At 39.2% G+C, this 22,650-nt stretch overlaps 1 protein-coding gene across 2 annotated transcripts in view; it reads right to left on the bottom strand.

Moving 5' to 3' along the window:
- Positions 1–22,448, bottom strand: part of ehmt1a (euchromatic histone-lysine N-methyltransferase 1a) — a 48,407-nt gene extending 25,959 nt beyond the window's left edge. The window contains exons 1-15 of one of the 2 annotated variants that reach the window (XM_044195159.1): positions 22,300–22,448; positions 21,553–21,973; positions 17,209–17,344; positions 16,238–16,320; positions 13,044–13,251; positions 12,739–12,884; positions 12,197–12,340; positions 7,826–8,133; positions 7,576–7,659; positions 7,378–7,466; positions 7,180–7,286; positions 6,361–6,483; positions 5,004–5,105; positions 4,786–4,890; positions 2,695–2,849 (exon numbers count right to left, since the gene is read on the bottom strand). In XM_044195159.1, the coding sequence (XP_044051094.1) occupies positions 2,695–2,849; positions 4,786–4,890; positions 5,004–5,105; positions 6,361–6,483; positions 7,180–7,286; positions 7,378–7,466; positions 7,576–7,659; positions 7,826–8,133; positions 12,197–12,340; positions 12,739–12,884; positions 13,044–13,251; positions 16,238–16,320; positions 17,209–17,344; positions 21,553–21,915 (2,153 nt within the window). In that variant the 5' untranslated portion in view covers positions 21,916–21,973; positions 22,300–22,448. The remainder of the gene's footprint in view (positions 1–2,694; positions 2,850–4,785; positions 4,891–5,003; positions 5,106–6,360; positions 6,484–7,179; positions 7,287–7,377; positions 7,467–7,575; positions 7,660–7,825; positions 8,134–12,196; positions 12,341–12,738; positions 12,885–13,043; positions 13,252–16,237; positions 16,321–17,208; positions 17,345–21,552; positions 21,974–22,299) is intronic. The other variant, XM_044195161.1, reaches the window with a different exon arrangement.
- Positions 22,449–22,650: the final 202 nt, after the last annotated feature.

Below are 22,650 nucleotides of genomic sequence, written 5' to 3'. Positions count from 1 at the left end.
CCACCCTGGACACAAACTGTTTCAGACACTCCCCTCCGGCAGGAGGCTGCGGCCCATCAGGACCAAAATGTCACGCCACAAAAACAGTTTCTTTCTGTTGGCAGTTGGCCTCATCAACAAGGCCCGGAACCCCCACTGACACTGACTCTCATACCTACCCACCCCCAACTTAAATTTTATATTTATGATTCTTGACCTGCAGAAGTTTTATATAGATTTCAGTTTTGCTGCTTGTTATATGGCACGGCTGTACATGTAGATGCAGTGGCCGGTAGCTCCTTCAAACTTCACTACATCTTTGTTTTAATCTGTTTTGGGGGGTTTTCTGTTTTATTGTCAATAATGTATGATTGGATTTGATTTAAAGGGTTAAGCCAAAATTGTTCAAATCGACTGGATCTGAAGATTATGACTACACCAATGGCTGCGCATGCAGATGCTGCGGCCTGTAGCTCCTTCAAACTCCAGTACCTACATTCTTGTTTTTCATCTGTTTTTTTGTTTTCATTTTTCGGCTTTATTGCTGTTATTAGCTATAACAGTAATACATCATTGTTGTTATCGGAATAGGAAGCCAGGGTTTGGATTAAAGAGCAGAAGACCTTGAGCCAGATCAACCGGACCAGCCAGGCACCACGGCAGCTGCTGTGATCGACCAGGAGGAGAGGAAAGACAGCCAGGATAGAAGCCATGCTGGCCCAGCTTGGACTTAAGGCTGCTCCTGGCTAATGTTCTGTCTGGACAAAATGGGACTCAGGCTGGCCAAGCAACGGGAATCAGAGACTGTTGTGCCCAAATCTTTACAGAGACCTGCTCCATCAACATCCCGGATCAAGCACTCAATGGACGGACTGTATTCTAAGCAGACAGAGCGCAAGACTCCAGCAGGATGAGGCGAGGAGGACTCTGTGTTTACATCGATGATGCTTGTGCTCAAATGCAGGCAAAGTGGATAGACACTGTCTCACAAATGTCGAACTTTTTATGTGAAGATGAAAACCATATTATCATCACTATCTCTATCTGCTGTTTACATTCCATCAGAAGCAAATTCAAAATATGCACTGCAAAATTATTTCCTGGGTTTATACGTGTATATATGTATATAAATAACTGTACACATTGTTTTATTTTATTTTATTTGTTACCCTATTCTAATATGAATTTAATAATCTGTTATGTTCTATGTGTGTAGCATGAAAGGATTACAAACTTTAATTTCATTATACAACCGTGTTGTAAAATGATAAATACATTACCTTGTACCTTAAATGCAATCATGATCACAGTACAGGAGGTATTATTGTGAGCATGAAAGTATGTTCATATGACCAGAGCATGTTCATATGACTGGGGGAGGTTTGAATAAACTCTGCTCAGACCTCTGGATCGGCAAACGGACTTCTTCCCCTCTCAAACAGTAATGTCAATTGGTGTCAATTTGGATACTTGCCAGACAAGAACAGAACTTTCCACCACGGAGGAAAGACATGTCTTATCATGCTAATGAAGCAACAGAAAAATTTAAAGACAAATTGACTCTGGATTAGTTTAACTAAAGGAGGAGAAACAAACAACAAAAAAAAAACATCTCCTCCTCCCTTATCTGTCTCACTTCTTTGGCAAAGCAGACAAAACCAGATTCACCAACATATCAGCTCCAGGCTGGACCTTACTTTTGAGCTCAACTGTTTATTGTTTATTTTACCTTAGTTTCTTAATACATAATTCTTTATGTTTTCTTTCTTTTCTTTCTTTAAGTCCACTCACAATTTAACCTTTTTCCAAGCCTTTTTTAATGCCTCAGTATTAAACTAAAGAGTTGTTTCTTTTTGACTTTTATATTTGTTTGTATTTATTTGTACTTTAAAACCAAAGCCTTTCTGAAAGTAGCCCGGCCAACATCTGTGTTCTAACACAACACAAGGTTAGAGCCAAAGAAATTTGGAATCCTGCATCTCCTAGAAAACTGTGCCAGCAGCATCTTGGCCGGGACCTTCGCCGTGGGCCCTGAAACGAGACCACCAGATCAGCCAGAGAACTTCAATAGCTCGGTGACTAGAATGGGAGCCAGAGCCTTCAGTTATCAAGCTCCTCTCCCATGGAATTAGATCCCAGTTTGGGTTTGGGAGGCAGACGCCATCTCCACATTTAAGAGTAGGCTTAAGACTTTCCTCTTTGATAAAGCTTACAGTTAGGGCTGACTTGGGTGAGTCCTGAACCATCCCTTAGTTACGCTACTATAGGCCAGGACTGCCGGGAGACTTCCCATGATGCACCTCTTTCCGCTCTCCTTCTCTCCCTCTCCATCTGTATGTATTTTTATCCCATTACTGCATGTTACTAACTCGACATCTTCTCTCTCCCATAGTTTTGTACTTTCTCGTTTCTCTCCTCGCTCCTTCTGTCGCTTTCAGCAGGTATTTCTGCCTCCGGAGCTGCAGAGACTGGATCTGTGGTTGTGGGCCACCTGCTGCCCCCGTGTTCCTGCTCGACAACTGCTACTACATTTGCTGTTATTGGATCTGTTACTAATACTGACATTATTTTTCCTATAGCTGTCATTCCTATTATTATTAATTTATTAATATTAACACTACAATTACTATTCTAGTATTTAAAAAAAAAAAAAATTCTAGGTGGTATTTGCATTGTGCGAATTGTGTGAACTTTGTTCCCAGACTACACACTCACATCACAGAATCCAGGTGGTTCTCTCTGACAGCGACATGAAGCGGTGAGTCACCATGAACGTTGACAGCGCTCAGGTCACATTGAGCCTCCAGCAGAGCCTGGGCGACGTCATCACAGCCCGACAGAGCCGCCCAGTGCAGGCAGACATTCTCTTCCTGAACAAGGAGCAGATAAGAGGTCAGCACTGATTGAGGCAGGGCTTCCATCAATACAGGCTTTAGTAAGAGAATAACAGGCCAGGTTCTTACTTAAGGTAAAGCATCAGCGTGATATGCACGATGACCCATTGAGTTAAGTCACCTCTATCACTTGAATCTGTGGGGAGTTTACTTATGTCTAGTCAAACAGATAATATTAGTATTGACCAAGAAGAGATGATTTCTGATCTGTGTATAAAGTGGAAATCAAATGATCTTAACTCATTATTTTTGAGATAGACAAGAGAGGCTCACTATGCTGCATACATGTCTTGAAAATGTTGGATCAAGATCATGTTATTTAGTCATTATTATTATCAACTGGTAAACCCACTTTGTACTTCACACTTATTTTATACTTATTTTTATGTTATACTTATACCCACTTGGTACTTAATATATTTTCTGACCTGTATTATAGTGTATTATATTTTTTGCTTAGTACTTCTATTCCTGTGTGCACTGACGTGATAGTGAGCTGCTGTAACAAAAGAGTTTCCCCTCGGGGATCAATAAAGTATTTTTGATTCTGATTCTGATTCTATTTATGTGCTGACATAATTGCATTGTACTGTATATAGAATATTCTTTGGACTTATTGCGTCTCATGTAAGAAGGTTTTTATATTCTTATTCTAAACTAAAAACAGAGAGATCGACATTGCCATTCATTCTAAAAAAGTGGAACAGCAATGGTCCGGACTGAAACATTTCAACAACTATTGGATAGATTGTCATGAAATTTGGTACAGACATTCATGGTGCCCAAGGATGAATCCTAATGACTTTTTCCTCTAGTGAGACTGACATGGTTTTGATGTGGTTTTAACTGAAATGTCATCTCACGTCATCATCAGGTCAAAATGTCCAATACGTTGGTTTATGACCAAATACCTACAAAACTAATGACATTCCCATCAGTCTCTGCTGATTGGAATGTCATTAGTTTTTGTCATTAGCTGGTACTAACATTTGCTACTTAGTGCTAAGTAGCATATGTTACCTATGCTAAAATGTGAAACTGTGCATGTTAGCATGCTGAGCATAGCTCTAAGTACCGCTGTGCAGAGTCACTAGCCTTAGTCTTGTTTCAAGAGGTTTGCTCATACAAGTGTTCCAGTCAGATTCATCAAACTCTCTTAACTACACAAACTTAACTTACATAAACTGCATGTTTGAACTTGACGAATGCCACCTGTTCATGATATTCATGAGATGCGATCAGTTACATAATCAACACCCGTAATAGTTTGACATGAGGTTAGCTGCTAAACATCTTGTTAAAGCAAAGCAGTCCATGACTTAGATGGGAGACGGTCAAGGGCACAAGATAGTCACAGAGATGGTGATAGTATACAGTGAATAAAATATTTATTCTGAATTAAAGTTATTTTAGTAATAGCCAACATATATTGCTAGTTGATTTCAGTATCATATTTAAACCCCAAATGTAAATGTAAAAGATTTTTTTTCAGGCATTATGATTCTCAAACTGGTGTTTTTCCCCTTTTGCATGAGTTCCAATGTTTTATGTGATCACTTAAAGTTGCATTTTATTTTTTGCATTGTTATAAACTAACTAACTTTTTAAAAAACTGTTTTTTACTTTAAATAAAAGGCATTGTAACATAATAATGATTGACCAACTATATATATATACACAGCACAATGATACAGTTATGAAATGCTGTGATATCCTTCAATATCCTTCCTGTCTAAGTTAGAAATACCTCTAATTTTAATTTAACGTGAAGTCTACTTCTTTCCTTGCACAAGGTGACATAGCACCCACTGCCCCTCTGTTCTCCAGTGTACTGTACTTAAATGTCACTCAGTTTAGAGGTAACAAATATTTTGCATGTTGTAAAAGTGAACACCGTGTCATGTGCACTGACCTTGTCCCTGATGTTAACATCGGCCCCCCTGGCCAGCAGCAGGTGGACCAGCTCCTTGTGCTTGTACTCGATGGCCCAGGTGATGGGAGTCCATCCCCCGTCATCCTGCACAGACACAAGCTGTAAAACTCGTGCAAAGATTGCCACTAACATATGACTTTATATTTTAACATTAGCTGTTTGCAGCAGTTAGTAAATGAGGGAGTGTGTGTTTTTACCTGAGAGTTGATGTATTTGGAAGCCTTGGAGAGCAGATGATAGACTATATCATAATGTCCTAGTTTAGCTGCCAGATGCAGACAGGTGAATCCCATGATATCCTGTGATGACAACATAGGATGACATGAGTCCTAAAGAAAGTGCATTTCATTGGCTTCTGGACTCCATGAGTTAAAACTTGTGGGTGAAACAGGACATTGGAATGGACATAATGAAGACAAAGGTGTCCAACAGTTCTGAAATGTTCTGTACCTAAATGTCTCCCACCCTCTAGAGCCTAGTTTAGGCTTAGAGATGGGGAGGTTAATTAAAATTTTGTACTTTTCATAAGACGATCAGTTCAGGAGTTTCCCTTTCCCCCCCAGAGCAATTTAATGCTTATGAGGTATTTTTATACTCTTTGCCTCTGACATTTATGACACTGAAGTGTTGGTCCTTGCACCTACTAAATTAGATTTAAAGCTATTCTAATCAATTTTGTTATATAAACAATGGGTCAAATGACTGTAATGGTGTCACTCCTAGTGACAAACCCAAAGAGAATCATCACCCGACTCTCCTCAAGCATAATTAGTGTTTTAGCCATTTTTTCCCAATATGGTGATATCTGTTTTTGCCAACTAGTGTCTGCTCTTCAAGTGTGATCAAATTGGTGTCACAAGAAGTTGTAAAGTCTGAATGGCAATAATTATCAATTTGAACTGATATATTTATACTGATATCAAACTGATATATCCCCACTCTCCAAATGTTATCAAGTTTAATATGCACACCCACTGCAGTTTTTTCTTTTTAACATTTTACAAAATACACCAAAACCCGCTTAATGTGTTTGACATGTCTGTGTGGGACCAAACTGGACTGAAGTTGATGTGGTTGCTGTACAGGCGTCTGTGGACACACTTGCCGAACTGGTTGAATTTCTATGTCTTTGCCTTATTATCTTAGCATAATAAGCTGAGCGAAATTTCAAAGCATAATTTTTTGGCATTTTGCCTTTCTTTGGCAGTCAACAGTGTAGAGAAACAGGCAACATGGGAAGAGAGAAAGAGGGATATGACATGCAATAAAGGTTCTCTGCTGGAATCAAGCCATGGATGTTGCGGTTATGTGATACGTGCATTAACCATTTGACTACTGGGGTGCTCCTATACTGAACAAATTTTAAAAAACAAACACATTTGTTTCTGCTTGTATTTTTCACAAGATGAAGTCAACAATCATTGATTACGGCCACATGTGCCAGTTCCCGCCAAAACCCAAGAACTTTGGGTTTGACATGACCACACATCAGGCTGGTAGGAGAAGTTGACACTGACTGAGATGATCCAACAGATTGAGTGTGTGCTGACCCACCTTGGGGCTGACAGCTGCTCCAGCTCTCAGCAGGTACTTCACTGTATCCAAATGGTTGTTTTCACAGGCCACCATCAATGGTGTTCTCTGCTCATCATCAAACATGTCCAGGTTGGCTCCAGCCTATGTGTGCACACACATACACACAGCATCCCAACCACTAATTAAGACACTGACATCAACCAACAGGATTTCTGGGTACGTCAGTTAACATTTTGGTAACAGTTTATGACAGCTAACAGCTAAGGCTAAGTGCTGCCTACTGCAGCTTTAAAACTTGTGATTCACTTCACTTGCTCCAGACTTAAGAAAAAGGGGTAAATTGTTGCAAGTAAGAATATGGATTGGATAACATGGAATTTCCACTCTGTGAAAATAGAAAAACATATTTAGCTTATTACATTTTACACTTGAAATCATAAAAGATGTATTTCCAGGGCTTTTTTTTTTTTTTTAACCAAATTAATATAAGGTTGTAAGGGAAAGTTCAGTGAGACTTTTACTTAAAGTTAGAATTTTGTTATTTACATATCAATGATCTCAATTGAGTGTGGTACCTTTAAAAGGAATTTTAAAGGGTCACTATTTCCCTTTTATTTCGAGTATTACACAGTAAAAAATTCCATAGTTTTTTTATTCATAAGCTTTTTGTGTATAGACAATTACATAGTTAACTAAGTTACCTAGGTTATGTATTTAAAAATATGATGTCAAAATAAAAATAGTTTAAATCTCATAATAATATTTACTAAAGCCATTTGTATTAGGCTAAAAGTAAACTCTGGCCCTGATGTGCAGCCTGTAGTGAAGTCTCCTCACCTGGACCAGCATGTGGCAGATCTCCTGATGACCCTCAGAAGCTGCTGCATGAAGAGGGGTGCCTTTGTTTTGGCCCTCCATCGAAAAGTTGGGGTCCTTCCCATCAACTGTAATGTACAAAGTTTGGTCTATCAGTGTACAAATGCTGAAGTTATTGTAATTGAAGCTGCTTCGTGTCAAATAACATATTTGAGTTACCTAGGAGATGAATGACCTTTTGGAGCTCTCCTTGTTTTGCAGAGATGTACAGCTGTCTGGTGGGGTACTTCACTTTCTTTGGTTTCAGACTAAGAAGAATAAAGGTCTCAATTAAGTATTTATATCAAAGTACAAACTGTGGCTCTACACTGCACTTGTTTGAAAACTGATGTCAAAAGATTTCATGGTTAACCTTACTTCTCATCATCCAGTGCCATCAGGATGCTCTCCAGTGACTCTTTAGGTAGTTTATCTGCAGCACACACAGCCTTGCCATCTAACCTAGAGAGAGAAAGCAAGCAGTACGATTTTTATTTGACCAAGGTTGTAATACACTGGAATTATACTTTAATAGTTGTGATTTTAGTGATTTCAAGAAGGAAGTGGTACCGCCATCTTTTCAATATGAGAAGATGAGATGACATAAGCAGCATCAGTCCCGTGTTACCTGCTTGGGCTCTCGTCTCTGCTCCTCTGTGGCTCACTGGTCTTCTTAGCTCTGAGTATCTGTGGAACAGCAGGCGTGGTTGGTACTGATGGCAGGGTGGCCACAGTGGGAACAGCTGGAAGTGATGGCCCAGGGTTCGATCTAGGTACAGAGGGTGATGGAACAGTCTTTAACACCGTGACCTCCTTCGCCCCACTGGCATCCTCTCCGCAGTGGGGGCAAAACTTGAGATCCTTCAGAATGGAGGCACAGTCGCGGTGAAAGCGGTGGGAGATGCTGCCATGTGGCCTGCACTCCATGAAGGTGCCCTGTAGGATTGACCAGGAGAACACTGTATTAAGGTCAAAAAGTGCAGTATCTAAATATTCCAAGTATTCAAATGTCATTTAGAGCAGTGGTTGCCAACCTTTTGTGTCTGATATAACCCCACAACCCTGTCAGATAAACTTGAGTAAACCTTCATCAACACCACCTGTCATGTTCCAAATGTGGTCATTTGAACTGATTTTAAACTGGATATTATTTAACACTATCATAATTATTATTATATAAAAGCAGCTATTGTCAAGGTAGTCAAGTTTTCATTCATACTAATACCTTAGTGACAAAAGTTTCAACCATTTATCCACTTCTTTTTGCTATTTATTTCAACCATATAGCCATTACTTTTAGTGTTCATTTTAACCCTTTATCCAGTACTTTTAGCTATTCCAACCATTTATCTATTACTTTAACCTGACTATTTCAATTGTTTATCCATAACTTTTAGCTAGCTATTACAAGTATGTATCCATTACTTTAGCTATTTCAACTATTTATCCATTACTTTTAGCTATCTATTTCAAAAATGTATCCATAATTTTTAGCTATCTATTTCAACAGTGTATCCATAACTTTTAGCTATTTCAACAATTCTTGCATAACTTTTAGCTATTTCAACAATTTATTCATTACTTTCAGCTATTTCACCCATTTATCCATTTATTTTTTACTTATTTCCTCCATTTAGCCATTCCATTAGTTTTCTATTTCAAACATTTATCCATAACTTTTAGCTATCTATTTAACAATTTATCCATTACTATTTGTAATGGATAACTGTTGTCCATTACTTTTAGCTACAGTGGCGTGAAAAAGTGTTTGCCCCCTTCCTGATTTCTTATTTATTTTGCATGTTTGTCACACTTAAATGTTTCAGATCACCAAACAAATTTAAATATTAGTCAAAGATAACACAAGTAAACACAAAATGCAGTTTTTAAATGAAGGTTGTTATTATTAAGGGAAAACAAAATCCAAACCTACATGGCCCTGTGTGAAATAGTGATTGCCCCCTAAACCCTTAATTTATTTAGCCAGTACTCTGCCAATTTTAAGTATTTATCCATTACTTTTAGCTATCTACTTCAAATATTTATCCAATATCTTTATCCATCCATAATCTTCTGTTATGAATTGGCACTATATAAATAAAATTTAATTTAATTGAATAACCATGTATCAACTACTTTTAGCCATTTATTTTAACTATGTATCTATTCATTTTAGCTATCTACTTTTACCATTTATCCATTAGTTTTGCTATATTTCAACTATTTACCCATTACATTTTATGGAGTTATTTTAGTGCCAGCACGAATTGAATCTGAATTTAATAGTTCTGAATTTGAAATGTTCAAACTGAATATTGTATGCTAAATTTGAAACTGTATTTCACAGATTGAAATTGAATTTAACAGTTTGAAATTTAATTTAACAGTTTTGAATCTGAAATGTTCAAACTAAATATTGTATGCAAAATTTGAAATTGTATTTCACAGATTGGAATTAAATCTAATGGCTTGAAATTGAATTTAACTTGTATTGCTTTGAACTTGTGAGTATTATTTCAATATTGGTGGAGTTTCAAATTCATTTTGGAATTCAATTTTCAAATTCAGTTTCTCAAAATTTAGTTTTCAAACTCAGTTTCTCAAAATTTAGTTTCAACTCAGAGGCACTCATCCGCTGGACTCTAGACTAGAAAAGAAGAGCTCAGATTCAATCCAACTCCTTTCAAAGGACTTCTTCAAACCACAGGGTAGCTGTGTAGTCTCTCCCATTTTGTCATGGCTGACAAAAGACCTGTTGCACCTCACAACTCACAGGTAAGTGTATTATTTACGTCTACATGAAATGTACATTGTGTGGTCTACACTTGATATACAGAAACATCTGTTGATGTGTTGAACGTGGTCGCCATGGCAGATGCGTGGCGCCATGCCAAACAGGAAGTGGAAATAACTCAGCAATGTTTCAACTGATCAGCCTCAAACTTCATATGGTTATTGATGGATCACTCCCGGTAACACTTATATGACATTCATGAGTCATAGTCATAGGACCACTTACTAGCAACAGGAAGCAAGCCACATCTGCACCAAAAAAGCACCATACAAACAACATGAAATGTACATTGTGTGGTCTAGAGTTGATATACGGCAACATCATGTATGATTAGTGTGTGTTCTCCACCACCACATAGTGGACGCAGGAAGTGATATTTAACTCCTTCACGCAGTGCCTGATGGTTGTGAACATTCAGAGTGGTGACAGCCGGCTTCCAGTCACAAGACCGCGGCTGTTGCTCCCCCCAAGGTGCGCATGGAGGCGAGGGCATGTTCAACACTGCTTGCAGCTTTAATTATTATTATTTTTATCAAGTTGATTTAATTCATTTCCACATAGGACAGCTCCTTCTCTTCAAAAATACGAGAGGGGGCCTATTTAGTTGTGGTTGGAGCAACTGTATTTCTAGAGCTAATTTCTATTTTTTCAGCTCTAACTTTTCCAGCTCCGTCTGTAATTTTTTGTTTCAGTCTCCACTCATTTCAAGCAGCATCTGCTGAAGATCATCCTGTCTACTCCATTTCCTTGGTGGTGCTCTGCTGCTGCCATGAAGAATTTGTGGAGTGGCATCGGTTGAGTCTGAAATCAAGTGGCAAATTCATTAAATCTGGCCTATATCGTTGACAATTTCTAAGACTTAGCCTAACGTTATTAAACTCTAGCTAGAAGCAGAGTATATTGGCAGATTTTATTATTAGTTTATTTATCTATTATTAAACTAATTAACTACTAAATAAATAAATGGTTAGTTTATGTGGAATACACACCTTCGCAATTCAAAGGAACGTTACTGCTCTCATCGCTTGTAATGTCAACTTGAACCACATCCATCTCTGAAGAGACATCACTCTCTTCCAGCAGTTGGTCGATATGGCTGCTTTCCACACCAACCAAACCAATAAAAGCAGGTGAATCTTCTCCAAAAACATCAAAATTCTATCACTATATACAAACGTTTTGGGGGGGAAGACCCCCACTAGTTTGATGATTTTTTTTTAATGCAATGTCTCTTTCCACTTTTACGAACATCGTTTTCTGAACAAAGGCTGCCTGAGTCGGAACAATCATTTATTGCCTCTGTTATCTCACTCAAAGTCGACTGCTTCTTCTTGTTAGTTATCACGTTGGATTGCTTGGCAGTCAGTGTGTTCTTGTGCCGGCTGTACAGCTCTATTAACACTGGTATCTGGAAAGAATTTATTTTACAAGAATTTGAAACTTACCTGTCACGTTTCAATAATAGTCTATGTTACAAACGCAAATATAATGTACACCTAGGTTGACGAAAGAATGACAACGACCTCCAATTAGTTTGACTATTTAATGAACAGTAACGATACGCCAATATGTTTCATCCCCTCAAGTAGTCATCAATCACTACCAGCAGAAGCTAGCGTGGGACCGGTCCAGGCTGCCTCCATGGCCGAGCGGCAAGCACACATCCGTGGGGTGAGAACTGATGGTCACACGGTGAACGGAGAGGCGCCGCGGCGCTCAGTCCTGACAATTGTGCTACTATAATGCATAAAGCTGGTGTTTTGCGCATCGCGTTTGACCTGCGCATCACTAGTAGCTAGTCTAGCTATGCAGCACTAACCGTTTCAATGCTACCGCCACAAACTACAGTGATCTTTACATGTCACCAGACATGTAAAAACAGGGAGGTTTAGAAAAAGGAGACAAAGAAAAAAAAGAGTAGGCAAAGCAGGACAAGAGACAATGAAGGTGGTGAAAAAGCCAAAAAAGGCAAAAGAAAAACGGAGAAGAGGAAATCGAGGATGATATAACAATATTCATCCACGACTGTGTGAAATGTGACCAACTTTTTTCTAGGTCATGAGTTCTACTTAAAATCTTCCCATAGAACACCACTGTAATCTTGATCAATTCTACTGTAAATATATAATCAAAATAATGTACAGTATAGTAGTAATGTCAAGTCTCAATGTGTCTACAGCATCAGTGTGCTTTGTTTTCCCTCACCACCCTGCAGAAGAGTCCACAGCCAGGACAGCATTGGTGTTTGACCATGCCAGCCCGGTGGTCCTCACACAGAACCAGTAGATGGACCGTGTTGGAGGGTCGCATCATTTCCTGCTTCATCACTCGCCTCTGGCAACGATTCAGCTGTGGAGAGAAATCAAGTAGGCATTCACAAAAACATACTGTTATAACATTAAAACCAATAGGGTTCTACTACCGTTGGTGCTTCTGGACTCCTAATAACCTTACCTAGCAACAGATTTTATATATTTTTTAGTTTGATCACATCCTACAAGTATTCATTGTTTTCCTTGCAGAGCTATTCTTGGATTCCAGGATGAAAATCAGCTAAAACTGTTCCACTGAATCTTGTACCAATGAGGATTACCCTCCCTAAAAAGGGCTTTAAAGAGCAATTCCACTCTAAACCACATAGGGCAGGTAATCATTACTGCAGTGCTCTTTTAAACATCTGCTTTGTAATTTAGAATTGTCTGATTTCTAATAAGAGGCCAATATCAAAGTGATAGATCAGTGTTTACCATTCCATCCATGCTCTCCATGGCCATGCAGGTCTGATCCAGTGTGGACACGCTGCCTACACTGTGAGGAGTCTCCATTCGACAGCAGCACAGTGGTAACTCCTCAGCCAGGTCTGTTTCTGTCACCTCAGCATCCGCTACTACACCTGTACACACATCCCATTTTTTCACGACACATAAAACCATGAAACAGACCTGTGTGACCTATAAAAATTTATTCTGAAGAGAAAGGGGACATGAATGAATTTAGGTGATCTTAGATCAATCTTATGAAGCCAAATAAGTCAGTGAGATGCTGTTATCACCTGTCAGGGGGGGTGAGAGCAGCTCTTCCTGAGCTTTCAGGTCCAGACAGTCCAAAGCCAACTCTGTGTATTCAACATGGCTGCCTTCTCCAGGTTCAACCTCCATCAGCAATTCATTTCTAACAACCTTCAGAGTTTCTGGCAGAATCACTAGTTTCTCATCTCCTGCAGCTAGGTTCTTCTCTACACCGGCTCTTGGCTCCTCTTTCTGATTGAAACAAGGAATGTATTATTATTGTATGTATTAGTATTCCATCCCCTCATATACTTTGGGCCAACATTTAAACTTGTAACATTCAAGACTTGTAGAGTGTAATTTTTAAAATGACATCTGAGTTAAAATGAGTGAATACAAAGAGAACAAGAGTAACAAGAAAACACACATGTAATTCACTTAATCACAAACAGCATATGGGTAACAGGACAGGCAGGTTTTTGACGGGGAAGAAAATAATACAATTTATTTATATAGCGCCAATTCATAACAGAAGTTATCTCATTGGACTATAGCACAGGTCTAGACCGTAGTCTTTATAATATAGATTTATTTACAGAGACCCAACAATTCCCACCAAGAGCAAGCACTTTGGTGACAGTGGCAAGGAAAAACTTTTAAGAGGCAGAAACCTCGAGCAGAACCAGACTCAGGGTGGGCGGCCAACTGCCGCTGCCGGTTGGGTTGAGAGAGAGAGAGCAAGAAAGCAGGCGGTAAGAGAGCATACTTTATAATTTTTAAATAATAATAATAATAATGTAATGGTAGTAGTATTATTAATATTAATAAAATAATAATATTAATAATAATGATCGGAATAATAATGATAATAATAGTAACAAGACTAATACTAATTGTTGGAGTGGTTGTCAAGCAGGATCATGGGAGCAGTAGGAGGCTTGCAATCATAAAACTCTGCAGCTCTGGAGGCAGAAATACCTGCTGAAAGCAACAGAATGAGAGAGGAGAGAGACGAGAAAGCTCAAAACTACAGGAGAGAGACGATGTCAAGTTAGTAACATGCATTAATGGGATAAAAATGCATACAGATGGAGAGGAAGAAATAAATAGAAATAGAAATAAAAGCAAAGCATGAGTTTTCACTGACAAATACTGTACATCAGTTGCTATTGATAATGTTGACATTTGACATTTTGACATTTTGGCACGTTATGCCATTTCTGATCCTCTTTTTTTTGCTATTATTGAAGGATTGAGAGGAGAGGGGAAAGTGAAGGTTGTTCTACTTCCAATGGGGGGGCTTGACAAAAAAATGTGGTAATGACTTAGAGGTCATCTTCTGAAAATTGGTCACTTAAAGTTGGCCTGTACTATGCAGCCTCTCTCTTTTTGTAATATGTAAATAAAAAAAACTCTTAAGTCTTCAACTGTCCATGTCAAATTACCCGATATGAAGGTCTGCTGCCCTTAAAGCACCTATGTATAAAACATTTATATTATGAGAGCAGTTTTTCCACATACAATAAAAAAAACATAAGTGATCACAGTTTTGTAGATAAATAAAATAATCCCATTTAAAACTGCTGCAGTGTTTGTGTTGCTTTCATCCCAGGGAGTTTTGTATATTGAAGATGCAGCAGAACTGTTTACTTGGAGCTGGTATACGACCTTGGTTCCCCTTTAGACACGCCATGCTCAGCCAGCTCACCGGGCAGCAGGGGGCAGACAGTGTTCTTGGTCTCCCTGGAGGTGATCGTCCCAGTCGACAGCGCAGAGCGACCCAATTGGACATCGTGCGCCACCCAATCAACAGCGCAGAGCAACCCAATTGGACACCGCGCGCCACCCAGTCGACAGTGTGCGCCACCCAGCTGGATGGCCTTTCTGCCTGAAAGGCTTTAGGAAGTCAGGCGACGTAATATAAAAAGCAAAAAAGTCCATGTTGGGAGGAGGTTGTGGTGGAGGAATGTGTCAAACACAGGGTTTTCATCCAGAAGGTTCGATGCCTGTGTGGGGTTAATTTTGACAATTGTGCCACATTCATTTTAGAAAATATTTTCAGTTTTCAGTTGTAGTTTGGTTAGGTTAAGGCAACAAAACTACTTGGTTAGGTTTAGTTTTGTTGCCTATACTGTACTTAAGTACAAATTTGAGGTACTTGTACTTTGAGTATTTCCATTTTTTATACGTCAACTTTATACTTCTAATACACTACATCTCAGAGGCAAATATTGTAGCCTAGCTTTTCCTCCACTACATTTGTATGACAGCTATATTTACAGGTTACTTTTTAGATTACAATTTTTCATACCTTTAGAGTCCAGTGAAAGCTCAACCTTAAACATCTACAGCAGTAAAATGCAACATACACATTAATCCTTTATGGCAGAAATGCCTGAAGACTAACCATTTCCCTGCATTACCCAGCTGGGTGGGCAACCAAATTGGACAGCGCGCGCTGTCCACTGGGTAGTGGCGCAGGATGACTGGGTCGGTGGTGTCTGTTAACTGGATAGGTGGTGTACAGTTTGGGTGAGGTTCTGAATGAAATGGCTTTCCATAAGGAGATACCTTGTACACGTAGATGGCATAGTTCTCCTCCTCTTCTTGTCTTTCTTGCCAGCGATCTTGGTCACCGCTTTCTTGGGTGCTTATTTAGTTGGTTTAGGCATGGTAATAACTTCGCTCTTCACAGGGAATTGCGATGCCGAAATTTAAAAGTGGCTATTTGGTTCATTGGCATATGCCAGTTCTTAGTGGTATGCCACTGTTGATCTAGTGGCATATGCCACCTATAAACACCATGTCATTAATGTTCCAATGCCAGATATCACACTCCACTGGCAAGTACCATGTAGCGTATGGCTTTATGTGAACTAAAGCATTAGTGTGAAAAAATGATACAGATATTATAACTCAAGTGGCTCCACGTATGAAGTGTAGGGTTTTTTTTATTTATTTGGACTGACCCAGCTGGTAGAAAGAGTGATGTATGCTAGCTGCTAGTAACAGATAAATGCAGACTCCAGACTGAAGATAATACCTTTTTCACATGACATCCCCCAGTCTATTTCTCCATGTTTCCTGTCACTCTCTACAGGTTATAAACATAATTTGAAAGATCAATATTGTATAAAAGTCAACATATTGTTTGAGGCATTCATTTACTCTTCTGTGTTACTGACAGTGGGCTGGTAGGAGGTCTGACATACAGGAATAAATAAATAAATGGACCTGCCTTCTCCTGCTGTTTAAGGGCCTTGGCCTTCTTCTTAGGGACCAGATTGTACATTCCCATCTTCCTCTTCTTCCTCTTCACGGCTAGGAAGAGCACACAGAGTGAGGTTAAATGGAGGCCAGAAGTCATCATGAGGAAATAATGCCCCAAAAGTCACTTTGTTACATCAACACCCAAGTTTGTACTTTAAAAACTGATTTTTACCACATGAAAAACTGTTATTACACACAGTATGTTTTGATTAATCAATGTAACCTTGACATTAATAGGCTGTAAGTCACAACAATACTGGTATTATCACTAAAACAATGAAAGTTTTAAAAAATGCACATGTGAATTAGAATATCAAAAAGATTATGCACTGAAACATTAAAATTATTGACCCCAGTGAGAAATTTAGATTATTGCAGCTTCAAATAAGGAGCTTCCTCACCTAACAGCAAAATACACAAAGAATAGGGTGAAAAATAAAAAATGAATCCAAACAATAAAGAAATAAAATACAGTTTAATAACATTAAATTGTAAGAAGTAAGATGTACATTTGGATAACTAATGCTAATATGCTAATATGAATCACTTAAAATGCACAAAAGAACTTTTGGAAATACTGTATTGTTGCACAGAAGTTGATATTTTTGTGATATTTTTTAATAATGTGAGATGCGTCCAATGCAAACTGTTGTCTGGACACATTTCTATACATAGCTCTTTTGCTATGTACACATAATATCTGTATATCCATGCTTATACCCATACCTTATAAACAGTCCACATTAATTGCACTTAAAGATACTTAAAAGATGTACTATCTATATTTATGCAGCTGCTGTAGTCATATACTGCAGCAACTGCTTGTTACTTATGTATACATGTTGTTCTCTCTGCTGCTGTTGCAACCTGCTTTCCATCAAGTATCTTTAAAATTTAGATTCAAACTAATAAAGTTTGCAAAAGAAAGGATCGACTAACCTGACTGAGGTTTGATGGACAGGGAGACATCTCTTTTCTCTTTGCCTTTCTGGCTGTGACGAAGTTCTGCATTAGATGGTGGTCCAGACGTCTGTGAGTCTATCAGGCTCAACTTTGGTGCATTCCTGCCAGCAGGCTTTGGAGGCAAAAAGAATTCAATTCAATTAAATTTTATTTATACAGCGCCAATTCATAACAGAGGTTATCTCATTGCAATTTTCCTTTAGGGCAGGTCTAGACCGTACTCTTTATAATATTATATACAGAGACCCAACAAATCCCACCATGAGCAAGCACTTGGTGACAGTGGCAAGAAAAAACTTCCTTTTAACGGGCAGAAACCTTGGACCGAACCAGAATCAATGGTGGCCGGCCATCCGCCACTGCCGTGTTAGGTTAGGTAGAGAGCGAGATAGAGACAGAGGTTGAGAGAGAGAGAAAGAGAGAGAGAAGGGGGGTGGGGGAGAGGGAAGAACAATGCAAATACCACCTTGAATTATAAAATAGTAATAATGTAATGGTAGTGGTAATATTAATATTAATAAATTAATAATAATAATAATAATAATAATAATAATGATAAGAAAAAGAATTACAGTCATAGTATAGTAATGACAATAATAGTAACAGAGCCAATAACAACAACTGTAGTAGCAGTTGTCAAGAAGGAACACGGGGGGCAGCAGGTGGCCCACAACCACAGATCCAGTCTCTGCAGCTCCGGAGGCAGAAATACCTGCTGAAAGTAACAGAAGGAGAGAGCAGAAAAACGAGAAAGTACAAAACTACGGGAGAGAGAAGATGTCGAGGTAGTAACATGCATCAGGGGAAGTCCCGGCAGTCTAGGCTTATAGCAGCATAACTAAGGGATGGTTCAGGACTCACCCAAGCCAGCCCTAACTATAAGCTTTATCAAAGAGCTTATAGTCTCTTTGAGTCTCTTTAGAGCTTATAGCTCTTAGAGCTTATAGTCTTAAGCCTACTCTTAAATGTGGAGATAGTGTCTGCCTCCCGAACCCAAACTGGGACCTGATTCCAAAAGACAGGAGCTTGATAACTGAAGGCTCTGGCTCCCATTCTACTTTTGGAGACTCTTGGAACCACAAGTAACCCTGCATTTTGGGAGCACAGTGTTCTAGTCAGGTAATATGGTATTATGAGATCTTCAAGATATGATGGCGCCAGACCATTAAGAGCTTTGTAGGTGAGGAGAAGGATTTTAAATTCTATTCTGGATTTTACAGGGAGCCAGTGCAGAGAAGCTAATATTGCAGAAATATGATCTCTTTTCGTAGTTCTTGTCAGTACATGTGCCGCAGCATTCTGGATCAACTGGAGAGTCTTAAGGGACTTATTCGGGCAGCCTGATAATGACGAATTGCAGTAGTCCAACCTAGAAGTAACAAATGCATGCACTAGGTTTTTGGCATCATTTTGAGACAGGATGTGCCTGATTTTTGCAACGTTGCGTAGGTGAAAGAAGGCACTCATTGAAGTTTGTTTCATGTGGGAGTTAAAGGATAAATCCTGATCAAACATAGGCCAGGGCAATGCCATCTAGAGTTGGTGGTGTTTGGGGCCAAGTACAATAACTTCAGTTTTGTCAGAGTTTAACATCAGAAAATTGCAGGTCATCCAGGTTTTTATGTCCTTAAGGCATGCTTGAAGTGGTTAGTTTCATCTGGCTTGATCGATAGATATAACTGGGTATAGAGGACAACATACTTTATTTATTTAATAAATTAGAAAAGAGAAGGCAAGAACAGACCAGTTATTACATTTAAATTCACATGTGCAATATGCCGTGCTTTCAGAAAGTATTCAGACCCATTCACTTTTTTTTCACCATTTTGTTATGTTGCAGCCTTATGCTAAATTCATTTAAATATTTTTTTTCCCTCATCAATCGACACTCAATGCCCCATAATGACAAATTGAAACAGGATTTTAGAAATGTTTGCAAATTTATTAAAAAGAAAAAACTGAAATATCACATTGACATAAGTATTCAGACCCTTTGCTATGACACTGACAATTTAGCTCAGGTGCCTCCCATTTCTTTCGTTTTTACACCTTGAGTCCCATTGATTCCTTGAGTTCACTTGTGATAAATTCAATTGACATGATTTGGAAAGGCACACACCTGTCTGTATAAGGTCTCAGAGTGTCATAGTTAGCCTCTATTCCCCCCCGATCCCTGTGTGCTCCAGTGTGCTTTCCTCTCCTTGTGTTTCCTGGCTGTCCCCTGTTCGTTGCTGTGTGTGTGTGTATGTGTGTGTGTGTGTATTCTGGTCTGGCTTCCTGATCTCCTGCCTGCTGCTGATCACCGTCACACCTGACATCAATCATTCATCAGTCTCCACTGCATATCTACCAGGTTCTACCACACTACCAGTGCCAGATCGTCTCCGTACACTTGTACGAAACCTACCTAACAGCTCCTACCTCGACCTCAGATAAGTGATTAATTAGGGTGACAGAGAACTACGCCAGACTTCTTGCACAGATATTAGCACAGCTACAATAAAGACTGTTACAAATATACCCAGCTCTGTTCCGGTGCGTTCTACATTTGGGGTTCAGTGATCATGCTTTACAACACAGAGTCACAGCTGACCAAGCCATGAGGTCGAAGGACCTGCCTGCAGAGCTCAGACAGGATTGGGTTGAGGCACAGATCTAGGGAAGGCTACAAAGTAATTTCTACCGCACTGAAAGTTCTGAAGAGCACAGTGGCCTCCATAATTGTTAAAGGACTCTTCCTAGAACAAGAGAAAGCTGAAAGGAGCAAAGATATCCTTAAGTACAACCTGGTCTAGAGCGCTCAGGACCTCAGACTGGGCCAAAGGTTTACCTTCCAGCAGGACAATAACCCTAAGCACACAGTCAAGACAAGCAAAGAGTGTCTTAGGGACATCTCTGTGAATCTCCTTGAGTGGCCCAGCCAGAGCCTGGACTTGAACCCAATCAAACATCTCTGGAGAGATCTGAAAATGGCAGAATCGAATGCCCAATCCTCAAATCCAGGTGAGCACAGCTTGTTGCATCATACCCAAGAAGACTCAAGGCTGTAATCGCTGCCAAAGGTGGTAGAAAAGGCTACGAATGAAACCTTTTCTACGATAGAACACTCCTGGACGAATGAGGGACTACACCGTCTTATGCTGCCAAAGGTGCTTCAACTAAGTACTGAGTCCAGGGTCTGAATACTTATGTCAATTTAATATTTCAGTTTTTTCTTTTTAATAAATTTTAAAACTGTCATTATGGCGTATTGAGTGTAGATTGATGAGGGGGGAATTAATTTAAATGTTGTTAGCATAAGGCTGCAACATAAAACAAATTTGAAAAAAGTGAAGGCCTCTGAATACTTGCTGAATGTTTCTATATTAATATGGAGGGTTCAATTATTATGTGGAGCCAACATTTTCAATGTTAAAATATAAAACAGTCCACTATCTTCCACTAATTATTGTCATGAAGAGTTTGTGTCTAAATGTGATTTTGTATTTTTTTTACCCAGCCAGAATAAAAATATGAGAGAAACATCCCAATATTTGACATGCATAAAACCCAAAACTGGGTATGATTTCAAACTTGTTCTCAAATTCAGCACTTCCTTACAATTCTGTTTTAAGTAATTCATGCGTTCAGGCTAATTAAACTCTGTACAAGGAATAATTCAATTTAATTCAATAAATGCATGAAATTTAGGTAATGTGGTAACTGATTGTCAAACTAGCTAAATGAAAGCAGACGAATAACTAGTGTCCAAAAATAATGAAAAAATATAATACCTTGTAGGCTGCACTTAGTTGATTGCTAAAGCACAAGTTATATTGCAAAATACATCCCTTGGTCTCCACTTAGTCCTCACATATAAATTATGCATTAATAATCAAATAGGACTTGCATAGTTAATTTATCCACAGCTGTGGTTGGCTGAGGGTCTCTCTGTTATGTGCAACAAACTGGACACATGTTATAACACTCATTTTTCATAGATTAATATGTGCTTTCATTTAGTGGATATAAAGGTTAAATAAAACATTGAATTACCTTAACAATATCTAATTCCTGACCCATTATATTGTGCAGGTTCATGACGGAAGTCTTTACTTAGTGAGCACTCTTCCAAACTTTTTATTTTATTTTACAGTTTATTAGTCCATGCACACAGATTTCCACATCAATATTTTTTTTCTGCCATATGATCCACACTGAACTTCCTCTCTCATAATATCACTGAGATTTCCAACTTGTGGTTGGAATTTAAAAAATGATGATGGAAACATTTTACATGAAATTGCTAAACACCCTTCAACAATCAGTATATGCATTTACCTGGAAAACAAGCGCTTTTTCTTCTGTTGTGGGGAGTAGAAAGCCAGATCTGGGAGTTTGATCCTCGGAGCTCCCAGCAGCAGCGAGTCTCTCTCTGACAGGTGAAGCAGTCAGCCGAGCAGGTGTGTCCAGAAACAGACAGCCAGGAGATGCCAGTGGTTTCCTAGAAACTGCTCCTGATTGTTTGCTGCAGTGAGCTCCATCACTGCTGACTATGGGTGAGCTGTGGAAGGGAGTTATCTTTACTTTGGGTCTTTGACCACTCTGTGCTGCTTGTCCCTTGGCACCCATGGGTGTCCCAAAGGAGAGACTGGGCGGTCTTCTGCCTGGTCCAGGCCCCTCACTGGCTCCACTGTGATCCATTGCTGTCCTGAGGGACTTATTGTTGAAGTCAGTCAGACTGAGGGGGCCTCAGCAGAACCTGAGGAGTTTAAACAAGTTTTACTCTACTCTTTAAAACATCAAGTCAAAACACACACTTTGTCTCAAAGTAAATAATCCTAAGAGGAACTTTTTCACATACTGAACTATTCTACATGCAAGACAATGAATAGTACACCAAAACGAAAGTTATCACATCTTTGCATGACCGAAAAGATGGAAGACAGGCAAAGCAAAGCTCAGCCCGGTGGATCAAGCAGGGAGTCACATGAGACAAACAGAGAGCGTAAACAAGATACAAACATCACCGAAAGTTAAAACGAGGCCGTAGTGGAAAAAGTTGAAGCAGCAGAGTTTCCACCTTACCAGTTCCATTCGGTGTAGCTGTATCCGAGCGAAGGTGGGGAGGGATGTGAAAGGAAGACAAGAGTTCCACTTCCGCCCCCACCCGCACAAGCACGTGACGCGCTGCGTGCGCTGCTTTCATGTCCTGACGGATTCGGAAAGACTTCACCAGTTAGCTAGTTGTATCTACTATCTACAATAAGGACGACGCTAGCCAAGTCCGCTTTTTATGCCAATTTAAGCCGCGAATATTGGTAAAACCTTCAAAATTACGTTAAGTATTTTTGCGGATTAATTATTGGGATTAAAGCGAAAACGGAAGTTGGTTATAGTGAATCCTCTTGGCGACTTTCTTTCCCAACTTCAGGCTGG

Source organism: Siniperca chuatsi, linkage group LG5, assembly GCF_020085105.1.
Source record: "Siniperca chuatsi isolate FFG_IHB_CAS linkage group LG5, ASM2008510v1, whole genome shotgun sequence".
NCBI classification, from domain to species: Eukaryota; Metazoa; Chordata; class Actinopteri; order Centrarchiformes; family Sinipercidae; genus Siniperca; species Siniperca chuatsi.
The sequence above is the reverse complement of the archived record's forward strand: the minus strand, read 5'-3'. Positions and strand labels throughout refer to the sequence as shown.